Source organism: Nicotiana tomentosiformis, chromosome 2, assembly GCF_000390325.3.
Source record: "Nicotiana tomentosiformis chromosome 2, ASM39032v3, whole genome shotgun sequence".
Lineage (NCBI taxonomy): Eukaryota > Viridiplantae > Streptophyta > Magnoliopsida > Solanales > Solanaceae > Nicotiana > Nicotiana tomentosiformis.
Genome location: NC_090813.1, coordinates 168,569,415 through 168,596,505, shown reverse-complemented (window position 1 = coordinate 168,596,505; position 27,091 = coordinate 168,569,415). Strand labels below are relative to the sequence as shown.

Genomic DNA, 27,091 nt, shown 5'->3' with positions numbered 1-27,091 from the left:
ATGCTAAATTCATTGCAAATTGGCCCTTACCGTGTCTTTTCTATTGATATCTATCCTCCTCTTCTGTTATCCCCTTGAAATGACCAAGTGCTCTCAACAATTAAATGAATCTGGGAAATTCCCAGTCATTAAGCTGTCTCCTAAAGTTGAAGTTCCATCCTTGCTAGTCCCAACAGTCTCCAACTATGGTTTCTGGATTCAGACTAAAAACATTCATATTATTGAACAAGTCTTTCACACGTCCATGTCCCAACTAATTGTCATTCCAGAAGGATGTCTTCCTTCCATTTCCTACTAAGATGTCAATATTTGGGACCAAAAGAGGCCAATAAGCCCTGATAGATTTCTATAACTGACCCCATAAGGTTTAGTAATTGCCCTTGAAACCCATTGTCCCGCAAGACCATACTTTTCAGTGATTACTTCTTTCCATAAGGTTTGCTCCTTCATACTAGATCTCGAAAGCCATTTCATAAGTAGACTTTTATTGTGTAGTAATTTCTTATGCCTAGGCCCCCATATTTCTTGCTGAGTATATGGTTCATCCACTTAATTAAATGGAAAACTTTCTTCTCTTTGTTGCCTTGCCAATGAATTTCCTTCTGATGGCATCAATCCTTTTTTCTATCTTTATAGGGATAGGAAAAAAGACATCATGTATGTCAGGAGTGCATCCAGGATGCTATTGATCAGTGTCACTCTGCCCCCACCCCCCACCCCCCACCCAAAGATAAGTGTTGACGTTTTTACCTGACCAGTCTTTTCTCCCATCTTTCTAGTACGCCACTCCAGATGTCTTAAGGCTTTATTTTAGAATCAAGTGGCATGCCTAAGTATGTTGTTGGAAGAGCTCCCACAATACACCCAAGAACACCTGCCAACCTTGGTATATCAATTACCTCATTAACTGGGAAAAGAAAACTCTTCCTCCAATTTACATGAAGACCAGAAGTTGCCTCAAAGAGAGTTAAGATTGCTCTAATGTGTCTTAATGGCTCATCTTTTGCCTCGCAAAACCAAAGTATCATCTGAATATAGCAAATGAGTTATTTCCAGCCCCCCACCCCCCACCCCACCCCACTTTCCACCTTAAACATAGACATCCATCCATTGTTATTGGCTAACTTCACCACGCTATTTAAACCTTTCATTGCAATTAAGAACAGAAAAGGGGAGATACGGTCTTCCTATCTCAGCCCTCTACAACAACAACAACAACCCAGTATAATCCCACTAGTGGAGTCTGGGATGAGTAGTGTGTACGCAGACCTTACCCCTATTCTGAGGTAGAGATGCTATTTCCGATAGACCCTTGGCTCTCTCCCTCCAAGAACACCCCACCTTGCTCTTGGGGTGACTCGAACTCACAATCTCTTGGTTGGAAGTGAAGGCTGCTCAGCCCGCTGCGTGAAGGAAAATAACTTTCAGTAGAGCCATTGATCAAAACAGAAAATTTGACTAAGCGTATGCAAAGTAGAATCCACTTGATCCTTTTTCTACTCAAACCCATATCCCTCAACATTTTGAGAAAAAAAATCCAGTTCATATGATCATAAGTTTTCTTTATATCATACTTGCATAATATCTCAGGTGTCATCCTCTTTAATATGGAGTCAATACATTCATTAGCCGCCAGAGCTGCATCCATTATCTGTCTCCCTTTTATGAGTGTCATTTGTTGTCTGTCCACCAACTTGGAAATTACTGTTTTTAGTCTCTTGGTCAGTACCTTGGAGATGATCTTATACACATACCCCATTAGGCTAATAGGCCTAAAATCTCTTACCACTCTGCCACCAATCTTCTTTGGTATAAGAGCTATATATATGATGCATTGAAACTCTTCTCAAAGTATTCCAGTGTTTGAAAAAATTTCATTATTCTCATAACGTCATCCTTTACAACATCCCAACAGGAATGAAAGAAACTCATAGTGTATCCATCCGGGCCAGGTGATTTGTCTAAAGCACATAGCTTGATACATCCACACCAAACGGGCTCTTAATGAACCTTAAAGTTCTAATTAATGGTGCCAAAACGCTCCTGAACCCTTCGGGATCTGAATCACTCATATTTGTAAGTACCAAAATATTAAATGAACTTACAGGAAGTATCAAATCAGAAAACGTGATGCTAAAACGACGACAGTTGGATCGTTGCAGTACCAAACCCCGAGGTAAACGCAAATGTATAATTAAGGTGAATAGTTGATATTTGCTCAATCTCCAAGCTAGTTGCCAACTTCCCTCCCAATTCCCAAATAATTGATAGCAAATTGAATAATTCTATATTTAATACTCCTTCCATTTCAATTTATGTGTCTTAGTTATTGAGGAGTTTACGAGATTCATCTTTGACCACGGTTTTCTTAAATTTTGGTAAGTATTTTGAAATATAAATTATTATAACTTATAATACTTTATATGTAGTTTCTAAATATGTAATTTTATTTAAAAATTTTGATAAATTTATGTCTAAAATTCATGGTCAAAGTTAAGAATTTTGACCCTTGTACTCCAAATCAAGCCAGATAAAATGAAACATATGGAGTAGCAATTTAGTGAGAGAGACTAGAGAGCCTATTAAAATTTGTGTGAAAAATAAAGAAGGAGAAGGGGTTAATTTTATAAACTTAGGAGTCGTTTGTTGCTGGTTAGAGCTATGCATGTATTAGTAACACAAGAATTAGTTATGTTGAAATTAGCTTTGCAGGATTTAGTAATACATGAATCAGTTATACAGAGTTTAGTTATGGAGGGACTAATCATGCAAGAATTAGTGATTCAAGAATTGTAATATAGAGATTATTATTTGTTGAATGTTTAATTTGTTTTTATTATTCAATGTATAATTTTAAATATCTTTGCCTTTTAAAGAAAATAAAATTTATGTAACTATTTATCCTTGACCATCTTAACTTATCCTTGACCATCTTAACTTTGTATATTTTACTAAGCATGTAAAAAGAAGGAAGAACCATACTTCTAAAATAGAAGGAAAAATACAAATTAAATATTGTAGTACACCATGTTTCCTTAGTATGGGCTGTGAGATTCACAGTATATTTATCGTTTTAGTTTTAGGCTTTTATCTAGTTTGTTTGCCATTACAATTAAGAGGAGCTCCGTAAAATGCTTTATACTACAAATTAAATATGAGGATTTTTTGGTCTTATCCATGTATTACTAATACATGTATTTGTTATTTAATATTCTACCACAGATAGTTGTATAAACTTATCCATGTATTTATATCACAAAGGAAAAAAGGAACCAAACATAACATAAGTTGTGCTGAAAATTATACAGGTTAGGAAGAAAACAATCTCACATGGTATAAATTATGTTGAATTTTATGTTGGTTGGAGATGAACAACCAAATAATTAACATACAAGTTTATGCATGTATTATGGTGCTTATGCTTCATACCGAACGACCCCTTAGGGGTTAAAACAAAATTCTGGAAATGTAGGGGTTTCGGGGCGGGGGGAGGGGGCAAAATGGCGTTTCTAGCCGTTGCCGACAGCCATTATTGCAAAAAAATGTCTGTTGAGTAACAGCTAGGAACGACTAGATTTTAAAAATAAAAATAAATTAGGCTGGACCAAGACGGACCGAGTCAGGACTGATCCGGACAGGCCTTTAGCAGGTTTGATCGGGCCGGTCTAATGGGGGACCAAAACCAAATCCCTCCACGATCCCCTTCCTCCTACCCTTAAACCCATCCCCCTCCCGTCTACGTAGGACTAGGGCGGTCCGCGAACCGCCCAGCACATCTTGAACTATTGCTTCTAAGGTGACTGCGCCTCCATTTCCAACATACTCTGCCTAATATTCCAACTACTATCCCTTCACTTCACCACCCTTAACAAACTGATACATCTTCAGCTGCCAAATTTTGGTTTGACTGTTTCCCACATAATTCACATCAACACTTCAGAGTTCCTAGAGTTGATACCTGTGTCCTTGTATTTGATCTCTACTCTTGGATTTTCATCTCCCTACGTATTTCCCTTTATCCTCTTGAATAGCTTCTTCTTACGGAATGTATCTCTCAGTTTCTTTTCTTTCTTTCTTTTTACCTAACACGAACGGATAGCTATTTGAGTGATAAAAATTAAAGATGCTGGTTGTAACACAGGAGATGCACAATGTAGAGCAAGCATCGCTAACTAATGCGAAACAGCTATAATAATGATAATAATACATGAAATGAGAGAGAACCAGTTTTTAACTCCCTAGCTAGTTAAAGAGGACCATGCATTTTCTTAGAAAGGTGATCTGATCTCCACTTAATTTGTTTAATAACTATATATACTATATCCATCGGATTATCAACAGAGCTCTTCCACGTGGCAATTCAGCTTCATCTGCTGGGGCAACGATATGAGAAATTTTTTGTATTCTCAGCAGAAAATAGTTCTCGAAGCAAATAAGGTTCAAGTAATATTAACTACAGTAAAGGTTCTAGAAACTGACATGAATTGATCTAGCAACTAGGCAGCAGCAGGTCATATCAATTACATACTAGAACAAGTACGGGTTCCATTAGCTACAGCAATCTAAAAGGCATAGAGGCAGCTACCAGTTCTTCAAATGACTTGGTTCAAATCGCGACGCTGGTTGTTGAACGAAAGCAAGCATAACCACCTCATTGTTAATTCCGTTGTCTTCATGGAACATAAACGTGAATATTTTCCAGGACGGCCTCATCATCTATGATGGCACTGCACACACAAGACAACAGTTTTTGAGCACCCTAAAGCGATCAGAAACAGTAAAAGATATTGTAAATTGGAGAGAAATAAATCCAGCAAAAGCGAAAGCAATTAAGATGACACTTAGTTTTGATCTTTCACAACATTAGCCCACGAGGAAACAGATTTAGTAATAAAAATGTTAAAGGGCCAAAATACCCAGTAAATTTTCCAAATCCAGTGCAGCAAAGGATTGTTCTACTCAATTCAAAATTTTCACTAAAGAAGTTACACTAACGCTTTTAAAACCCACGCAAAAGTTACATGATTAAGTCCACTCTCGATAGTAGTAACTACAAAAGGCAAACCTACGTGTAAATTTGATGAATATTCATTTTATACGGCCTTACTATAATACGTCCGCTAAATGGATAGTTGATGGTAGATTAGCAAATCAAGTTGCTTATATATTTTATTGATAACCAATTAAGTTTTTCTTATATACGGACGGATTGTTCTCCTTTCATCCTTATATTCGTTATCAGCTTTAAGAACAGAAACCCTTATCCATACAACCCAAGCAGTTCGCATAATGGACTATTTTTCATCTCTACTTTATAACTCCCAATTTATACTCAACCTCTAAGCAGAGAAAGACTAAAAGTTTCAAAAGCTTCTTACATTAATAGATTAGCTCCTAAGGCCTATATATACCAAAAGATTAGCTCCTAAGGCCTATATATACCAAAAGACATTCTGCACTTGCTTCCATAATATAACGAGTAAAGCAACAAACATCCCAAGAAATTAAAGCAAACATTAATGCTATAATGCTTAAGCAAGTATCAAGTAATGGCATACTGTATGTAGAAGTATCAATCTGCTCCGGAAGCTCTTTTATATCCACTTCGAACCTCTCCTGAACCTATAATTAGTAAAACACAAAAACTCAGAATAATAGGAACACAAGAATACAATATAAGAGGATAAATATCAAAGGTCCCTAACCTGGTTAAGAACATCAGAATCTGATGCAGACGACACAAATGTGATGGCAAGACCTTTAGTTCCAAACCTACCAGCTCTACCAACCTATACATTTATAAATTTAAGATAATTATGAGTACCTGCATAAGATGTAGAAATTAAAACACCAAAAGCCAAAGAACCCAAAAGATGGGAATTACTCTGTGAAGATAAGTGTCTGCGGAATCTGGCATGTCATAGTTAACAACGATGTTAACCCTTTCAATGTCAATGCCCCTGCCAACCAAATCAGTTGCAACAAGAATTCTCTTGTGCCCCTCCTTGAAATTCTTGTAGCGAGTCAATCTACTCAACAGAGACAAGTTATGTATTAAACTTACATCATGTACAACTTAATAAGAAAATTAAGTGCGGCACAATATGCTTGTTGCAGCCTTCTGATTCAACTCAACTTCGATATAAGCAATAGTGATGAAAAATTAAACACGATATTTGCAAGTTTTAATCACTTCACAAGGGAAGAGTTAGAAAAAAGTAGAACACTAATAAAGCAGGCTATCAGATATTCAATCATGTGTTGTCAAAGCGCGCTTAAGCCCTGAAGCGAGGCTCAAAAGACTTTGAGCGCTTCGCCTCGCTTTGTGGGCGCTTTAGTGTCGCATCAAAGCTCTAAGGCATACTTTTCCTTGCCAATGAGTGTAATCCTGAAAAGGCGACCTTAAACAATTGATACTTCACTTTATCGTGCATTTTTTTCAATTTCTCTGTCTATATATTTGGTATTCATGCTTATAATGATTAGTCTTGGACTACATACATATTTTTACTTTTTCTCCCGTTGCGCCTTTTTTCATTAAAGTCCACTCTATTTGCGCTTTGCGTTTAAAGCCCCAACGGACCTTGGAGCTTTTTTGCGCTTTTCGCCTTTGATAATACTGAATTTTTAATCACATAGATCTTGTTGAACAGATATCAAGATACATCTTAACTTCCCCATATAATCTTTATTAGCAATTTAGCATTGTTAATAAACTGGACCTTGGGAATAACTCTGTAGGTATTATTTATTTAGCAACTTCTTTCTTTTCAACTCTGTACGAGGCTTGCTCATATTTCATCTTTTTTGATGAAATTCATATCATTCTTTTAGATGTGCAGATTAGGGTTAATGATCGCAAGGTTCAAGTACTCAGCTTTTACTTTTTTTTCTGTCTCTTCCACTGTTCCACCTGTGAAGCTGGAGTTTAGCAGTTCAACCAAAGTAGATTTTTATAGGAAAGATTTTGAGGATGTGTGCGCTTTTATATACTAATGCTTTTTATTTTTCGGCTAAATGCGGAAGTTATATGATATGTTGCAATTCTATGACGACTCAGATTTTCTTGTCTTAACTAGGTTTACATGGATTATGATGTTGCTCGATGTAGAGAATGCTTTATATGCAATTAAGTACAGGGATCTTTTGGGTTTAACAAAAATTAAGTACATCTCTATGTGCATAAGCAGATAAAGTGGAGAGTTCTTGAAATAATAGCTATACAGACCTCTCTTCCTGAGTCATGCCAGAGTGGATGCAGATAGATGGAAAATTGCACTCAACAAGCAACTTGTTCAGCTGTGCTGCTCTGCTCACGCTCTTGACAAATATAACAACTTGATTGAAGTCCAAAGCATCCAGCAGGTCATTCAGCTTCCGGTTCTTCTCCGTTTCGCTCAATTTGATGTAGTGCTGTCATGAAATAGAAACAAGGTAAGAAGACGACTAATTTTAAGAAATGGTGTACCATGTCCAGGTTCCAAAGATGTACCTGTACAAGTCCATGAAGGGTCAACTTGGCCTCGTCGTCTACATAAATTTCCATTGGCTGAAAGGAATAAATGTCATACCAAAGCATATTAGGAGCTCCGTGAAGCTAATGGTATCCAGTACGAAATGAATAGGATGAAGATCCCCCTGAATCAAGATTCCAGTCCATTTTTCTGAATTTTCTCCTTGCAGATAGTGTAAAAGCACACCAACGATTTCCCAAGGTTGCTAAACATGTATTCTTACAGTGCTGAGAGAAAACCACTGTAAAGCTGCAACCATCAACCCCACCCATTTTACTCCATTTCCACTATAGATCTTCCCCAAACCTTGATCTTTTCGACTATCTCACAAGCAAAACGAAAAATGAAAAGATAAATAGGGACAAAAACAAGCGAAAACCACCATAAAGCGGCAACCATCAACCCCACCCATTTTACTCCATTTCCACTATAGATCTTCCCCAAACCTCGATCTTTTCGACTATCTCACAAGCAAAATGAAAAATGGAAAGATAAATAGGGACAAAAACAAGCGAACTAAAAGCTTAGTGCAGTTATCAGATTTCCCGCTCAACTACTCGACTCTAATAATCCCTCATCTTTGAGCTCCCTTATAAACTATGCTTTGACCAGATACAACTTATCTCCTGCAGAAAGTTGAAATTATGGAAAATCGGTAGACTTCTAAATTGAAGAACTTGGCACAGGACATTACATCTTGCATAAATTTCTTGCAAACAGGGCGAATCTCTTTGCTGAGTGTTGCTGAAAACATCATTACTTGCTTGTCATGAGGAGTCATCTTGAAGATTGTCTGCACATCTCGTCTCATGTCTGAACAAAACACAGGTAAATCAGCAAAAGAGCTATTGAAAGAGAGAACATGTCAAGTTAACAACAGGAATCATGAATTACAGTATCCAACTAATACATCCTATATGTTGCGCAGACTCTCCAAAATGCTGCCATACCCATGTCGGATCCTCCAAAAATACACTACTTTTGAAGGATCCGACACCCTGAGATATTTTCAGAGAGTCCGAGCAACATAGAATTTATTTATTTATACATACCAAGTGATTCAAGCATTTTGTCGCATTCATCCAGTATAAAATGCCTCACGTTCCTCAAAGACAGGTCCTTGTCTCTAGCCAATGCAAGTATTCTTCCAGGAGTTCCAACAACTATATGAGGGCATTCATTCTTCAGAAGCTCCTTGTGAAGTTTGATATTGACACCACCATAGAAAACAGCAACCTTGATATCAGGCAAATACGTGCTGAACCTCTCAAATTCATGACAGATCTGCAGCAACCAAACAACCCCACACAAAAATATCTTTAACTTAGCATAGATTGGCAAGCAGAAGAAACTCTGAAACAAAAATTGCGTATTTCATAATTTCAATACATACCTGATAAGCCAATTCCCTTGTGTGACATAGAACCATGGCAGCAACCTGACCAGCAACAGGTTCAATCTGTTGCAGAGTTGAAAGAACAAAAACAGCAGTTTTGCCCATTCCAGATTTAGCTTGACAAATAACATCCATGCCTAGGATTGCTTGTGGAATACACTCATGTTGCACTGATGAAGAACCAAATAAATTGGAGCCAAGGAGACCTCAGTTTCAGTTCAAAAAAGTTTATCATTGTACACCTCCAAAATAGTAGTGATAGTGATGATTTACCTGAAAACAGAAGATAGAAAGAAATCATCATTAACTACCTAAAAGACAAGGAACAGCATAACAAGTAAAATGAAAAGCGAATCGAAAATATATATGAAAAAGATAGAACTAAAATCTCCACATTCAGCAATATCTAAAAAGATATATATACTGATCAAAAAATAAAAAATACCACATTCCAGAACTTCCGAATGGAATTTCTTTCACACCCACCAAGCTTGCTTTGGTAAAAGCTATATGCTTCAATGCAAAGGATGAGACAACATGACTGCCTTCACAACTTTAAAATTAGATGATTCAACTCAAGACTGTTAACCTACCAAAAATTCATTAAGTTGAATGCAGGCCCAACACGAAGCCTTTATATTGCTCGGCAGGATTTGGAATTGCACAAATGAATTCATATTTTTATCAGTTCCAGAATACTACTACAATTCCCGATCTTTTCTTGCTAATGGTGGTTCTTCAGAAGATCATGTCCAAATTGTTGTTAACTCCAGTACATTTGTAGGTATAAATAAGTAGATACTTCCACTTCGTAAATGAAGTAGATGAGTATAAGACTTGTTCCAGTAGAAGCTAGTCGTATATAGTTTTCACCATACTTATACAATGATAAATGACTAAATAAATAACTCAAAATCGCATGTACTTTCTACCAGTGACTTGCATAAGCACCTTAACATCAATGTTTTAAAAAGCGGGGGCGTGAGGTGAGGCGTTTTACCTCTAACGAGGCGAGGCGTAAGCCCCGAGACATGGGGCGTAAGTCCCACGGATCTTTAAATTTTATTAATTTTAAGAATTTTACGGTAGTATAAAATAAAAAATAATTATAAAAATTACATTAAAATCACAAAAATATAACAAATAATCTATTTAAAATATTTATGAATTATAATTCAACTATGAATAATACGAAAAAGTATGACATATATCATAATATGCAAATTAGCTGCAACGTCGTTACAACTCAAACATCAAAAGTAATGTATTCGATACGAAATCTTATATGTATCTCTTAAGAAGTAATGAATCTTGAAAGAATTTCGATATTATAATTTGATTTTTTTTTAAATATTCCTTTTACTTAATATGCTTTCTATTTGAAAGAGAATTTATATAAAAACATAATTCACAATTTAAATATGATTCTCTAGCATCATTTATTTTTAAGTTTCAACAAGCTAATAAAGTGACACATAATTCATCATACAATACCATGATAACTAATTATTTGTAAATAGTTACTAGCTAATACTGAGCAATTAAATTAATAAGTATTGTGTCTCATAAACGTGAAAAAAATAATATTTAGGAAAATAATTATGGACTATTATATAATAAAGACATAACAAAAGTTAATAAATAAATACTTTTTAAATGAAAGATTTATTTAAAATTTACTATCATAGCAATCTTAGTGGATAACGTGCAATAATTTTATTTTAATTATGACATAAAATACTATCAACTTAATGATATGATTAAAAAAAGTAAGTTTGAATAGTCAACGAATTATTAAGAAAATTTGAGGGTTTACAAGTTTAGTTACACACAATTGCATAAAGTTCTATTAGGTGAGCCCAGTACAGTAGGCGTTGGGCGTGTCCGGGGCGTAAGCCCCGACGGCTGACGCGTAAGTCTCACGGAACTAAACCCCACACATAAGCCCATGGGCGTTTTGCGAGTGCTCCGCCCTGGGGCGAGTCCCAATTCTGCCTTTTAAAACAGAGCTTAACATCCAAATCTAAGGCACATAAAAGGCAACACTATCAGAAAAAATAAGAATAGCAGTGGAGCACCCTGTTATGATCAAAGAAAGGATTATCAGCCAAAGAGTCTTTGCAAATAAGGTTTTGAGTTATAAGTTATCAAAGTCTTTGCTCACGCATTAGGGTAAAGTTGTTTTGTTCAGAGTCAAAGGAAAGTAAGCATAAAATATCACTTTATAACTCGAATGATTACATTTGTCAATCTTATAGAAGGTTGGCTTGTTAGATCTATATGAACTAGGAGTCAGGTTAGTCAGTTTCCCCATTGTTAGACCAACTTGTCTGAACTTTCTTGCTTTTTTAGGCTTATCTTGACCTATCTATGCTCACTGCGTTGGTGTCTGATAAGCAATTTCCCTCATATTTCTTTTTAGAAGAACCTACTTTAGCTATATTTACAAGCACCAATAACGGCACCCTGAAACTGACACCACCGGTATCTAAAGCCATCAATATGGGCTTGGCCCGTTGGCTGGCCCAGCCCAGCCCATGATTTAGAAGGGTGGGGCTAAAATTTTTGGAGCCCATTTAAAACCGAGGCTTTTAAGCCCGGCCCAAGTAAGCCCGCAACCCGTGGCGCTTGATCGAGGCTGGGCCAGCCTGTGGGCCTAACAAATATTTAATTAGAAGAATAAAATTAAAGGAAAATATGGAACTAAAAACAATAAAAAGAGTAGCCCAAACTTAAAAGTTTATTAATCTCATCATATTAAAAGATTAAAGTCCTAAGATTTATTCATATTACTATAGTAGCATTGGAAGCAACATTCTACATTGGTAGGCGTGTTCTCACCAAGTATATAAGTTGCACCCTTCATGGAAATGTCCAACACATGTTACTACTCGAAATTGGTTGCACTGCTGTTCCCAAACTCAAACTGGTAAAAATTTTAATGTGATTTTAAATACTATTAATTCTTAAAAAAAGTATTTCTTAATGTTTAATTAATTAGCATTGCATATGGAATTTTAGATGTAGATGAAAATAAAGATGATGTGATGGCGTTGGATATGTCATAAGTCCCCATGGAAGTTTTTTGAGTAGTTTGTTTTGAGTTTTGACGTTTAATGAATAGAATATTATCATCCCTCAGTGTTTTATTGTGATCTATTGAAATAATGTCAAAAGTTATTAAGTTTTGCAGAAACTTTTTGAACAACAAGATATTTTTTCATTTATATATATATATATATATATATATAATGTTGCATTGTTTAGGTTAGAACCTACATTTTAAAAATATATTTTAAAAATAACGGGCCAGCCAGTGGGGCCCACAGCCCACGTAGGACTGGGCTGGGCTGAGCATTTTAAGGTCCATGAAAATGGTTGGGCGGGGCGGGACGGCCCTATTAAATTTTGCAGAAACTTTTTGTACAACAAGATATTTTTTCATTATATATATATATATATATATATATATATATATATATATTATGTTGCATTGTTTAGGTTACAACCTACATTTTAAAAATATATTTTTAAAATGACGGGCCAGCCAGTGGGGCCCACAGCCCACGTAGGACTGGACCGGGCTGAGCATTTTAAGGTCCATGAAAATGGTGGGCCGGGCCGTCACATGTCGAAGCCCGCATAGGGCCATATTGACAGCTCTACTGGTATCTACCTGTATATCTTCTTATCTATTCAGGGTAAAGATGGTAAAAGAGAAGAAAAATGTTCTCATAACCCAAATTAACAATACAACGAACAAACTAAGAAAAACATTTTCTGTAAAATAAAGTGCCCACATATGAGATGACTTGCCTTCAGACGGATGCTCAAACCCTGAATCCACAATAGCCCGCAATAGCTCTGGCTTTAGCAGAAAGTCTCTGAATCCGGAACTGTGAATGCCAACATAACCCCTGCATTGAGAAAAATAAAGCATTCAAAACTTAGTCAAGAGTGTAATTACAATAGCTACACTACTAAACTAACATATCCTTTATCTTTCTTGAGCCGAGGGTCTACCGGAAACAATCTCTCTACCTTCTTAGAGTAGGGTAAGGTCTGCGAAAGGGTTTATTGTTGTTGTTGCACTACTAAACTAAAACTATGCATCAATACCAAACTAGTTCAGATCAGCTACATAAATACAAACATTCCTATGCATTTACCCATTATATTCCATAGAACACAATCCAAGCTTGGGAAAAAAATATCCAAAAAAATGGTCAAGCAGAAATATAAGCACACTTACAGAAATGTCAAAATTATATATATATATATATGTGTGGGGGTGGGGGGGGGGGGGTCCTATAACGTATTACCTTTTCATGTAGTATGTTAGCAAGGTACCCATTTTCATTTTTCCAAAAAATACCATTGCATTTTTATTAATAGCAGGGGAAATTTTTGTCTTTTCACACAAAAGAACACCTAATTCTCCTTCCCCCCCTCTTTGTGCCTTTTCCTTCTTTCCATCGTTCATGGAGAAATCAAAGCAGAAATAGATAAACGATTGAATCAAAGGCCAAAACCCAGAATAGCTCTTCTAATTTTTATTCCATCCACAGCAATTTGACCATGGGATTTAATGGCGTGGTGAAAAAAATTGTATCCCTTTCTCTTTTGGAGATGGAATTTTATTATAGCATCCATTTGTAGAGTAAAAAAATTGGAGAAAGAACGTATATTTTTAAGATTTTATCATATATAGGAGATAGAGAGAAAGCTATTATCAATACTATAAGAAGAAACAGTAGCAATTATTACTTCAAGAATGCACGCTATCGGCAGCTGACAACCAAAATCTAACTCTGTTTAATATTACAGAATGCAAAACCCATATTCCATCTTCAATTATTTTTTCACCCAGCTAATGAGTACAGAAAAGCCCCCATTTTAAGCATCGCAAAACCCATATTCCATCAGCTTCTAACCCCAGATGGATTTCAATTGCAGAAGTCATTGCTAAAAGAAAATTCTCTGCTTAAAGAGAAAACATCTCCCAGAATGCAAATTACTAAAAGGTTGTTTTGTTTTTCCGCTAAAATGGAAGTAGATATTGAAGAAGAGCACGGGAGTTAATTTTATGAGTTAAAACGACGACAAGGAGTTAGGGATTTCCGGATTCTTGCTAACATGTAGCATGTTAAAGTAGTATGTTAGCAAGACCCCATATATATATATATACACACACACACACACACACACTCACACTCACTATGTCCTATTTTATGTGGCAAATTTTTCCTTCATAGTTTTTCCAAAAAGGATAGACATCTATCTTTCTATATTGGAAACTATTTAACTTTAAGCTTCTTAGTTTACCAAGATTTGTTTTAGACAACATGTTTCAATGTCTGCATGCTACATGCGTGCTATAAACACCAAAAACATGTGTTTTTTTCCAGTTGGGACGGAGGGACTAATACATATAATACGTGTGTGTGTATATGAACACCAGAAACAGCACACATGTAAGAACAACCAACGGTAACAGAAAATTCAGACGTGAAGAGTAAAGCTCACTTCTTGGCGGACTCGCCGCTAACTTTAGCGGAGATGGAATCAGGGGCTTTTTCGTCATCTTCTTCGTAGTCGAGAAGCTCCTCCTCATAAGCATCGTTCTCCTTTGAGTCTCCCATTATTCCCTACTACTGCTCTACCTGAAACGCACAGATCTAAGCCACAAAAGCAGGAGGAAATTCCGATTCAGTACGCAAAAAAAAAAATCATTCATTTTGAAGAAAGAACTAATTACCTTTTTGGATCTTTGAAGATGGTTGAGTTCCTTGGGGGACTAGGGTTAGGGTATGGAGCGTCTGCAAAGAAAAACGTTAGGAGAAAATAGCAAAAACCAAAATTGTGTTGAGAGAGAAAGAGAGTGGGGGCAGCGATAGGGTTTGGCACTAGAGAGGACAGCGTAACAATTATTTTTGTTTTTGTTAGGGTTACGGATTTCAAGATGTTATCCTTTCATTTGTCCCCAACTATATATACAGAGAGAGGGGATACAAAAATAAACTAAGTATATATATGTATATCTTGTTATGAAAATATTTATATTGTGGATGTTCATTTATTACTCCGCTATAGATAATCTTCCTTATCCATTTAGTACTCTGTTGAAGTTTATCTACAAGCAGCTGATGCAGGCAGGTTGCAAGCAGCTCAATGAAATGATTTGCAGCCTTGCAGCTGCTTCCTGAAAAGCCTCGCAGCTGCTTCCTTTCTTCTATAAATAGAGGAGTTTTCAATTCATTATGTACATGAATTTGAAGTTGAATAATATATCAGTTTCTCTCTATACTTGTCTTTACTTTACAGTCTTTATTTTATAACACGTTATCAGCACGAGACTCTGCCATCTCGAGAAAATACTTTGAAAGTATCAGAGGTACGAACTTTCTTTTTCTAAATAATGTCAAATCTTTCTAAACTTGAGTTTGTAGCCCTGGATATATCGGGCAAAAGCTACATGTCTTGGGTGCTTGATGCCGAAATTCATCTTGATGCGATGGGTCTGGCAGACACCATCAAAGATAAAAATCAGGCATCAAACCAAGACCGTGCCAAAGCAATGATATTCCTACGCCATCACCTTGATGAGGGCCTGAAAATGGAATATCTTACTGTTAAAGATCCAGTCATACTGTGGAGTAATTTGAAAGATAGATATGACCACCTGAAGATGGTCGTTCTTCCACAGGCACGTTATGATTGGACTCATCTAAGGCTACAAGATTTTAAATCTATCAGTGAGTATAATTCTGCTATGTTCAGAATTATTTCCCAATTGAAACTATGTGGTGATAATATTACTGATCATGATATGTTGGAAAAAACTTTCACCACTTTTCATGCCTCGAATATGCTCTTGCAGCAGCAATATCGAGAGATGGGATTCAAAAAGTATTCTGAACTTATCTCACATCTTCTTGTAGTCGAGCAACATAATGGGCTATTAATGAAAAACCATGAAAGCCGACCTACTAGTTCTTGTCCATTCCCAAAAGTGAATGAGACGAACTTCCACCAAGCTAAACGTGGAAGAGGACGTGGCCCCAGTCATGGTCATGGCCATGGTAGGGGAGGAAACTCTAATCGTAGTAATAATAATGCACCAAAGAACCCTCCTCACCACCAGCAGTGAAAAAGGAAGGAACAAAAGCATGAAGCGGTGCAAGCAGCAAAGCCAGAAAATGCATGCTATAGATGTGGAGGAAAAGGACATTGGTCACGTACATGCCGTACGCCAAAGCACATGGTTGAGCTATATCAAACTTTCCTGAAGAAGACAAAGAAAAATGCTGAAGCAAATTTTATTTCTGAAGATAATTTAGACTTCATGCATTTGGATGTAGCTGATTACTTTGCACTCCCAGAAGGAGAAACAAGTCATGTGATCGGTAGTGAATCTGTAGAGATGTAAATATTTTAATTTCTGTTATTTGTAGTAGATAGTATAGTTATGTAATTGTTGTACATAAATAAAAGTTATAATGTTTACTATCATATTTATTTTGTTTATGTCATTTTGAAGAATATGGATAATCCTCAAATTATGTTTGGATCAAAGACCAATCATGAAGATATTTGTGTAGTTGATAATGGAACAACTCATGCCATATTCAAAGATCAGAAATACTTTTCTTATTTGCATAAGGAAAAAGCAAATGTTTCTACAATTTCTGGTAATATAAGTTTGATTGAAGACTCCGGAAGAGCTATTGTATTTCTGTTTAAGGGAACAAAACTTATTATCGACAATGCATTGTACTCCTCCAAGTCCCGAAGAATCTTGTTGAGTTTTATAGATATCCGCCGAAATGGGTATCATGTTGAGACAATAGATGAAATGAATGTGGAATATCTTTGTATTACAAAGAATATTTCTGGCCAGAAATGCATTGTAGAAAAGTTACCAACTTTATCTTCTGGCTTATATTATTCAAAGATTAGTACAGTTGAATCACACTCTATCGTAAATCAGAAGTTTACTGATTCAAATACTTTTGTGCTTTGGCATGGCCGTTTGGGTCATCCTGGATCAATAATGATGAGACGAATTACTGAAAATTCGAGTGGGCATCCATTAAAGAACCTAAAGATTCTTACAAATGATGAATTTTCTTGTGATGCTTGTTATCAAGGCAAAATGATCACTAGACCATCACCAATGAAGGTTGGCATTGAGTCCCCTACCTTTTTAGAACATATACATGGGGATATATGTGGACCTATTCACCCACCAAGTGGGCTGTTTAGATATTTTATGGTCCTAATAGATGCATCTTCAAGATGGTCTCATGTTTGCCTACTATCATCTCGTAACCTGGCGTTTGCAAAGTTATTAGCCCAAATAATTCGATTAAGGGCACAATTCTCGGATTATCCTATAAAGGCTATTCGCCTTGATAATGCTGGAGAATTCTCATCTCAAGCTTTTTATAATTACTGTCTATCAGTTGGAATAAAAGTTGAACATCCTGTAGCTTATGTTCATACTCAAGGTGGCCTTGCAGAGTCATTTATTAAACGACTGCAATTGGTAGCAAGACCACTACTTATGAAAACAAAATTGCCCACTACTGTTTGGGGCCATGCTATCTTGCACGCAGCATCACTTATCCGTCTCAGACCAACACATTATAATAAATATTCTCCATCACAATTAGTTTTTGGTCATGAACCAAATATTGCCCATCTACAAATTTTTGGATGTGCTGTATATGTGCCAGTAGCATAACCACAGCCCAGTAAGATGGCCCCCCAAAGAAGGTTAGGAATATATATTGGGTTTAAATCACCATCTATTATTCGCTATCTTGAACCATTGACGGGAGATTTATTTACTGCTCGATTTGCAGATTGTCGATTTGATGAAACAAATTTTCCACAATTAGCGGGAGAGAAAAAGGAAATCAAAAGAGAAATTGTATGGAAAGTTTCATCATTATCTCACTTTGATCCGCGTACCCCTATATGTAATCAGGAGATCCAGAAGATCATCCATTTACAGAATATAGCAAATCAAATGCCAGACGCATTTACTGATTTGAAAAGGATAACTAAGTCATATATCCCTGCAGAGAATGTGCCTATCCGAATTGATGTCCCAGCAGGACCATCTATTAGCATGAGAGCTAGTGAACCTAAAGCACGCCTGAAGCGTGGTAGGCCTATGGGTTCTAAGGATCGAAATCCTAGAAAAAGAAAATCGACAAATGATCAAAATGATATTATGAAGGGATCTCCTGAAGAGACCTAAGATCTGATTAGTTATGAGATTCCTGAAGAAATCAATAAACCCGAGGCTCAAGTGAGCGAGGAACTTTTAATAAGTTCTACTGGTGATGGGATTAATTTAAATCGATCTGAAATAGTGGTGGATAATATTTTTGCATATAATGTTGCACTTAACATTATGCAAGATAGTGAGGATTTTGAGCCCCGATCTGTCGAAGAATGTCAACAAAGATCTGATTGGCCAAAATGGCAAGGGGCAATTCAATCAGAATTGAACGCACTTGCTAAAAGAGAGGTCTTTGGACCAGTAGTCCAGACACCTGCTGGTATAAAACCAGTGGGTCATAAATGGGTTTTTGTGCGAAAAAGGAATGAGCAAAATGAAGTTGAAAGATACAAGGCTCGCCTTGTCGCACAAGGATTCTCACAACGACCTGGAGTCGATTATGAAAAAACATATTCACCCGTTATGGATGCCATAACATTTCGATATCTCATCAGTTTAGCCTTACGTGAAAGGCTTGAAATATATATGATGGATGTGGTTACAGCTTATCTGTACGGGTCACTTGATAATGAGATTTACATGAAAATCCCTGAAGGATTTAAAATGCCTGAAGCATATTCAAAATCTCGGGAAATGTACTCAATCAGATTACAAAGATCTTTGTATGGTTTAAAGCAATCTGGGCGCATGTGGTATAATCGTCTCAGTGAATATTTGCTGAAAGAGGGTTACATAAATGATGTTATTTGTCAATGTATTTTTTATAAAGAAAATGGCTTTAGAATTTGTTATACTTACTGTTTATGTTGATGACATAAATCTTGTTGGAACTCCAGAAGAGCTCCAAAAGGCAACTGAATATCTTAAGAAAGAATTTGAGATGAAAGATCTTGGAAAGACAAAACTTTGTCTTGGACTGCAAATTGAATATTTAGCAAATGGGATCTTTATGCATCAATCTGCCTATACAGAAAGGGTCTTAAAACGCTTTTACATGGACAAAGTGCACCTATTGAGTACACCAATGGTTGTTCGATCACTTGAAGTAAATAAGGACCCGTTCCGACCTCCAGAAGAGGATGAGGAACTCCTGGGTCCTGAAACACCCTATCTCAGTGCAATTGGTGCACTTATATATCTTGCTAATGCTACAAGGCCTGACATAGCATTTTTTGTTAATTTACTAGCAAGATATAGCTCTTCTCCTACACGGAGACATTGGAACGGGATTAAGCATATATTGCGATATTTAAAGGGAACTCTTGATATGGGTTTGTTTTATGCTAACAAAGATAGTGCAGGTCTTGTTGGTTATGCAGATGCAGGTTATTTATCTGATCCCCATAAAGCTCGATCTCAAACCGGGTACGTGTTTACATGTGGAGGTACTGTCATATCATGGTGCTCCACAAAACAATCAATTGTTGCTACTTCTTCAAATCATGCTGAGATAATAGCTATTCATGAAGCAAGTAGGGAATGCATATGGTTGAGATCAATGATTCATTTTATTCAACAAAAATATGTTTTGGAGTGTGATAAAAGATCCACAATTTTATACGAAGACAATGCTGCATGCATAGCCCAATTGAAGGGAGGATTTATAAAATGAGATAGAACGAAGCACATTTCACCAAAATTATTCTACACACACGATCTTCAGAAAAATGGTGACATTGATGTGCAGCAATTCCGTTCAAGTGACAATCCGGCAGATTTATTCACTAAATCTTTGCCAACTTCAACTTTTGAGAAGATGGTATACAAGATTGAAATGCGGAGACTCAAATATTTGAAACAAGGTTTTCATCAAGGGGAGTAAAATACGCGATGTACTCTTTTTTCCTTACTAAGGTTTTTTTCCCACAGGGTTTTCCTTACAAGGTTTTTAATGAGGCATCTAGAAATGCGTATTACTAAATATGTGTACTCTTTTTGCTTCACTAAGATTTTTTCCACTGGATTTTTTCTAATAAGGTTTTAACGAGGCACAATACCTTTTAATGAACATCGAAGGGGGAGTGTTATGAAAATAATTATATTGTGCATGTTCATTTATTACTCCGCTATAGATAATCTTTCTGAAGAAGATTATCCATTTAGTACTCTGTTGAAGTTTATCTACAAGCATCCGATGCGGGCAGGTTGCAAGCAGCTCAATGAAATAATTTGCAGCAGCTTCTTATTAAATAGGCAGGTTGCAAGCAGCTCATGCAGAAAGCTTGCAAGCAGCTAAAGAAAAGCCTTGCAGCTGCTTCCTGAAAAGCCTCGCAACTGCTTCCTTTCTTCTATAAATAGAGGAGTTTTCAGTTCATTATGTACATGAATTTGAAGTTGAATAATATATCAGTTTCTCTCTATACTTGTCTTTACTTTACAGTCTTTATTTTATAACATATCTAATCTATATTTATCTATCTATATTATATTAAAAGCACAAATGTCATTAGCGAAATGTTCGTTCGCCTTTTTTACCCTTTAAAAATAGATTTTAAATTGGATAAATTTATAATTATAATTTACTTATATTTTTAATATTTAGGACTTTAAAAATCAACTAATTTTTATTTATTAAATTCTTTCTTATTTGAACTAGGTAGAAACTCTTAATATTAAGGAATCTAAAATTGAGTTTTATTTTACTTATATAAATGTTTTTCATATTTAAATTGTGTACGTATTTTCCTTAAATGTTTTCAAGTTTTTAACACGTTAGAAATTTTGTCTTCATTTTAATTTTGTAGTACTAACTACGTGATGAGAATCGTCAAACATGTCAATTCCATCTTTTCCGATTTTGTTTGAACTATCTTGAGTATTGTTAATTTTGTTATAAAATAAATACTATAAAGTAGATAAACTGAAGACAAGTATAGAGAGAAACTGATATATTATTCAACTTCAAATTCATGTACATAATGAACTGAAAACTCCTCTATTTATAGAAGAAAGGAAGCAGTTGCGAGGCTTTTCAGGAAGTAGCTGCAAGGCTTTTCTTTAGCTGCTTGTAAGCTGTCTGCATGAGCTGCTTGCAACCTGCCTGTTTAATAAGAAGCTGCTGCAAATCATTTCATTGAGCTGCTTGCAACCTGCCTGCATCAGCTACTTGTTGATAAACTTCAACAGAGTACTAAATGGATAATCTTCTTTAGGAAGATTATCTATAGCGGAGTAATAAATAAATATCCACAATGTAATTATTTTCATAACACTCCCCCTTGGATGTTCATTAAAAGGTATTGTGCCTCGTTAAAACCTTACTAGGAAAAATCCAGTGGGAAAAATCCTAGTGAAGGAAAATCAGTACACATATTTAGTAATACGCATGTACGTGACCAATGCCTTTTTCCTCCACATCTATATCATACATTTTTTGGCTTTGCTGCTTGCACCGCTTCATGCTTTTGTTCCTTCCTTTTCCACTGCTGGTGGTGAGGAGGGTTCTTTGGTGCATTATTCTTACCACGATTAGAGTTTTCTCCCCGACCACGGCCATGACCACGACTGGGGCCACGTCCTCTTCCACGTTTAGCTTGGTGGAAGTTCGTCTCATTCACTTCTAGGAATGGATAAGAGCCAGTAGGTCGGCTTTCATGGTTTTTTATTAATAGCCCGTTATGTTGCTCGGCTACAAGAAGATGTGAGATAAGTTCAGAATACTTTTTGAATCCCATTTCTCGATATTGCTGCTGCAGGAGCATATTCGAGGCATGAAAAGTGGTAAAAAATTTCTCCAATATATCATGATCAGTAATATTATCACCACATAGTTTCAATTGGGAAATAATTCTGAACATAGCAGAATTATACTCACTGATAGATTTAAAATCTTGTAGCCTTAGATGAGTCCAATCATAACGTGCCTGTAGAAGAACGATCATCTTCAGGTGGTCATAACTATCTTTCAAATTACTCCACAGTATGACTGGATCTTTAACAGTAAGATATTCCATTTTCAGGCCCTCATCAAGGTGATAGCGTAGGAATATCATTGCTTTGGCACGACCTTGGTTTGATGCTTGATTTTTATCTTTGATGGTGTCTGCCAGACCCATCGCATCAAGATGAATTTCGGCATCAAACACCCAAGACATGTAGCTTTTGCCCGATATATCCAGGGCTACAAACTCAAGTTTAGAAAGATTTGACATTATTTAGAAAAAAAAGTTCGTACCTCTAATACTTTCAAAGTATTTTCTCGAGATGGCAGAGTCTCGTGCTGATAACGTGTTATAAAATAAATACTATAAAGTAGATAAACTGAAGACAAGTATAGAGAGAAACTGATATATTATTCAACTTCAAATTAATGTACATAATGAACTGAAAACTCCTCTATTTATAGAAGAAAGGAAGCAGCTGCGAGGCTTTTCAGGAAGCAGCTGCAAGGCTTTTCTTTAGCTGCTTGCAAGCTGTCTGCATGAGCTGCTTGCAACCTGCCTATTTAATAAGAAGCTGCTGTAAATCATTTCATTGAGCTACTTGCAACCTGCCTGCATCGGCTGCTTGTAGATAAACTTCAACAGAGTACTAAATGGATAATCTTCTTCAGGAAGATTATCTATAGCGGAGTAATAAATAAACATCCACAATATAATTATTTTCATAACAAATTTGAATATTTCACATGCGCACAAAGTCTTAAGGTGATTTATAATTTTTAATATAAAAGTTAAATAATTAATGATGGATAACATGTATATTATATCATACACATTAAATATAATTTTGTCATTTAGTTATTTTTTAATATTTATAACTTTAAAATTAACAAAAAAATATTGCTATAACAATCATAAATATTAAATATAAATGAACTAAGTTGCAGCCTATTTTAACAATATTTTTTTGAATTAAAGAATGGGAATGTTAAGGTATATTATCTCATGTTTCAAATGATAAATCCAATCAAAAGTACTATATTGCCAATTCAAATGAGATAAATGAGTTTGGATATATTGATGAACAAGAATACTTCAAATGAGAAAGTTTACACAAAAATAAGTAAGGATTAATTGTTACTTAAATCGACATATCAGTCGACACTCCTTCTACATTTGATGATATTTTAGGTTCTCAGGATCTGTGCCATTTTCTTAGTAAATATATACGATATATAGATCTCTTTTTACATGTTACTATCATTAGCATTAACAATTTAAAACTTATTACAATATTAGTTAATAACCAAAAACACAAAAGAGAATTTGTATTTTTTTTTTTTTTGAAAGGAGAAGAAAAAGGAACATATCTTTTGGAACTTTGATATGAAGAAATACTTGAGGGGATATTTAATAGTAAGAGAATAAAATGCTATAAGATTTTGGTCAAAGGCCATATATTTAAATATAGAGATATAATCTATTCTTAAAAGTTTGATTAAGAGATAGGTGACAAGCTCAAAGATTGAATGACTATAATAGTTCATTAATCACAATTAATATAAAAGTATATTTGAAAAGTTTTGTATAATTATTAGGCGAGGAAAAGTAATTAAGATTATCTCATTAATTCTACTAATGTTTAGATGTTAGTTTATAGTGAGCTTTGAACAAACTAGAGTCGTGTCACTTAACATTTTGATAAAATCAATGATGGACAATATTTTTCATATTCAAATTGATTATGAATTTCGTATTCAAAATCAAGACTTTTTTCTTTATCTATCTATATGTCATTAACATGATTTATATTTCAAGAACGTACACTTTTTAAATTTTTATTTTGTAACTCAATTAAATTATTTAATAATATTTATTATTTTTAAATTATATACTCATTGATATAGGTACACACGCAACGCACGTATACTAAAATTAGTTATTATAAAAGTATGAATAATTTATGTCAAATATTAAACGACTAAAATATTTTTGAAATATTGATGAAATTTTTATAATCTTAAATATTTATATAATTTAAGGATATAATTGTACATCGTCTAACGTTGAAATTCTTTTCCTATTTAAATTAACATACGGAGCCTACAGAGTTGATTTCGGGTCAAATTCTTTTGGGACTTTATCATTATCCTACTTCTTCTTGGATAACTGATGCTTCGTATAGTAGCTTCTTTTTGGACAGCAATATTCTTCCTTCAAATGCTGCATCGTAACTGTTGCAATACAACCTTTGGAATCTAAAATCAATTAAGACTTTGTATCTATGACTCCACGTCAGATAAACTTTATGTTAGTCCTTCAAACAAGAATTTTATTTGGAATAAAATTAAAATATTAGGACTTGGACTATGAAGTAATAAGGAATATGAATTTGAGATGGAGAAAAAGTTGAAACAACATAGCTGAAGAAAAGTATTTAAACTAACAGAAATTATTTCACGAGTAAATTTTCCAAAATCATATGTAATGATCCAACCGGTCATTTTAACTTTTAGAACCCTGTTTCCTAAAAATAAAACTTTTCGTAGGTACTTGTAATGATTTATGACTTGCGGTGATGGTTGGTTCGGGATTTGAAAGTATTTGGGGGTGAAACCAGAACATTTGGTTCCTTAAGTTGGCCTTAAAGTGCTAAGTTTGACTTCGGTCAATATTTTTCTGAAAACGACCCCGGAATAGAATTTTGATGATTCCAACAGCTCCGTATGGTGATTTTGGACTTAGGAGCCTGTTCGGAATTTTATTTGGAAGTCCGTAGTTAAATTAGGCATGAAATGGCTAAAAACAAGAATTTAAGTTTGGAAGTTTGACCGATGAGTTGACTTTCCCGGAGTCGGAATCCAGTTCCGAAAATTTTTATAGCTCCGTTATGTAATTTATGACTTGTGTGTAAAATTTGAGGTCAATCGGAGTTGATTTGATAGGTTCCGACATTGAATGTAGAAGTTGAAAACTCTTAGTTTCATTAAGCTTGAATTGGGGTATGATTCATGGTTTTAGCGTTGTTTGATGTGATTTAGAGGTTCGATTAAGTTCGTATGATATTTTAGAACTTGTTGGTATATTTGGTTGAGGTCCCGAGGGCCTCGGGTGAGTTTCGGATGGTTAACGGATCAAAAATTTGAGTTAAAAAGCTGCTGTAATTTTTCCTCTTCTGTTGGACATTCTGGGCTGTGATCGAGCACAAATATCGAGCCAGATATCGAGCCCAGATATCGAGCCCAGGGTTAACGAGGTACATGCTCGAGCTAGTGTATCGAAGCCATGATCGAAGGTCCAACTCGAGGGCCATGATCGAAGGTCCAGCTCGAGGGCCATGATCGAAGGCAAGGCTCGAGGGCCAGGATCGAGACCCAAGATCGAGGGTCACAATCGAAGGCTCAAGCTCGATGCCATGATTGAGGCTATGATCGAAGGCCCAACCTCGATGCCCTGATCGAGGCCATGACCGAGGTCCAGGCTCGAGGACCAATTCCGAAGGTTGCTGGGCAGTTTTATAAAAAGAAGGCATTCGTCCCATTTGCCATTTTTGACGAACTTGAGCTTGAGCAAAGACGACTTTTGGCAGATTTTCAAGGAAAAAATATTGGGGTAAGTGATTCTAACTCGGATTTGGTCTACATATACAAGTATATCATTGTTTTCACAATTTAATTAGTGTTTTGAGATTGAAATTTGGAAAAGTTTAGAAATCTCATAGAAACGAAATTTTGAGATTTCAGTATCGATTCGGAGTCGGATTTGAGTAAAACTGATATAGTTGGACTCGTAATTGAATGAGTTATCGGATTTCATAATTTTCGCTGGATTCCGAGATGTGGGCCCTACAGGCGAATTTTTAATTAATTTCTGAATCGTTTCTTAAAAATGTAGTATTTTCTTATAGAATTGATTCCTATGATATTTAGTGATTGTATCGAATTATTTTGGCTAGATTCGATCCAGGCGGAGTTGGATAATCATGGAAAAGGCCTTATAGCGGATTAAATTGGAGCAAAACGAGGTAAGTCTCTTGTCTAATCATGTGAGGGGGAAATTACCTCATAGGTGATTAAAATTAAATAATTGTTGCTAATTGTGGGGGGCTACATACGCACGAGGTGACGAGAGTCCGTGCGTAGCTAATTGTCGGGTAGTTTAGGACTCAAAGCATGCCTTACTTTTGTAAATTGTATTCTTTGATTTATTTATATTAATTGATATCTATATGAATATATTGTGAATTGTTAGATAAAGATATTAAAGGATGGAAATCTCATAGGCTTGATTGTCTGTTTAAATCAATTAATTATTAAAAGAAATTATTCTTCTCCCGAATTTACCTTATAATAAATATACTCTCCTTCCGGAGGCACATAAGAAAATGTCCTACTTTCTTGTGGAGCGGGCCGAATGCCTCGGCAGGATAGATGCATCTATCGATCGCGCCGCACGTTCTTCGGCAGTGTACACGACACTCTGGATCGGGCCGTATGTCCTCGGCAGAAATCGTGCTTAATAATAATAATTACACGATACTTTAATAATTTATTTCAGCTTGTGAAGCTAATTAATAAATTAAAAAATCCTTGGAATTTAATGAATTATTATTCTTGCTTGTTTAGGAATTAATTGTTATTCTTGTAAATGAGATTTAATTGATAAATTAGAATTTATTTGAATTAAGGGAATTTAATTAATATATTGAGAATTATTACATTTGAAGGAATTTGATTATTTCCGCTGTGTAAATAAATTATTGTAAATTCTGTAAATCATGCTGATTTAAATATCTTAGTTTTATTTCAATTATTATTGACCCATAGTGAGTGTCAAAGTCGGCCATCTCATCTCTACCACTTCGAGATTAGGCTTGATACTTACTGGGTACACATTGTTTACGCACTCATACTACACTTGCTGTACTTTTTGTGCAGGATCTGAGACAGGTACTAGTGGAGGACCTATCATCACATAACCACGTCATCCCGAGGCATAATGGTGAGCTGCCTTTCTGAGCCGTTCTGCAGCTACCAGTGTCTCTTCT

At 35.5% G+C, this 27,091-nt stretch overlaps 1 protein-coding gene across 3 annotated transcripts; it reads right to left on the bottom strand.

The window, feature by feature from the left end:
* Positions 1-4,387: 4,387 nt before the first annotated feature.
* Positions 4,388-14,811, bottom strand: LOC104100749 (DEAD-box ATP-dependent RNA helicase 15). 3 transcript variants are annotated; one of them, XM_009608061.4, is made up of 12 exons: positions 14,669-14,811; positions 14,437-14,588; positions 12,727-12,827; positions 8,908-9,080; positions 8,567-8,798; positions 8,209-8,327; positions 7,493-7,549; positions 7,229-7,413; positions 5,885-6,029; positions 5,706-5,789; positions 5,559-5,622; positions 4,388-4,727 (listed from the first exon to the last, which is right to left on the bottom strand). In XM_009608061.4, the coding sequence occupies exons 2-12, from the start codon at positions 14,550-14,552 to the stop codon at positions 4,717-4,719; spliced, it is 1,287 nt and encodes a 428-aa protein (XP_009606356.1). In that variant the 5' UTR covers positions 14,553-14,588; positions 14,669-14,811; the 3' UTR covers positions 4,388-4,716. The 3 variants fall into 3 exon arrangements, with proteins under 3 accessions (XP_009606356.1, XP_009606362.1, XP_070052411.1); XM_009608067.4 differs by having other exon boundaries at positions 14,437-14,573; positions 14,669-14,808; XM_070196310.1 differs by lacking the exons at positions 14,437-14,588; positions 14,669-14,811 and having other exon boundaries at positions 8,908-9,183.
* Between the last annotated feature and the right edge of the window lie 12,280 nt (positions 14,812-27,091).

Coding starts and splice junctions, on each gene's coding strand:
- LOC104100749 (XM_009608061.4), bottom strand. CDS start 14,552: ATGGGAGACTCAAAGGAGAACGATGCTTATGAGGAGGAGCTTCTCGAC. Junction 6,030..7,228: donor GGCATGACTCAGGAAGAGAG/GTCTGTATAGCT, acceptor TCTGTTGAGTAG/ATTGACTCGCTACAAGAATT. Junction 5,790..5,884: donor CAGACACTTATCTTCACAGA/GTAATTCCCATC, acceptor ATAAATGTATAG/GTTGGTAGAGCTGGTAGGTT.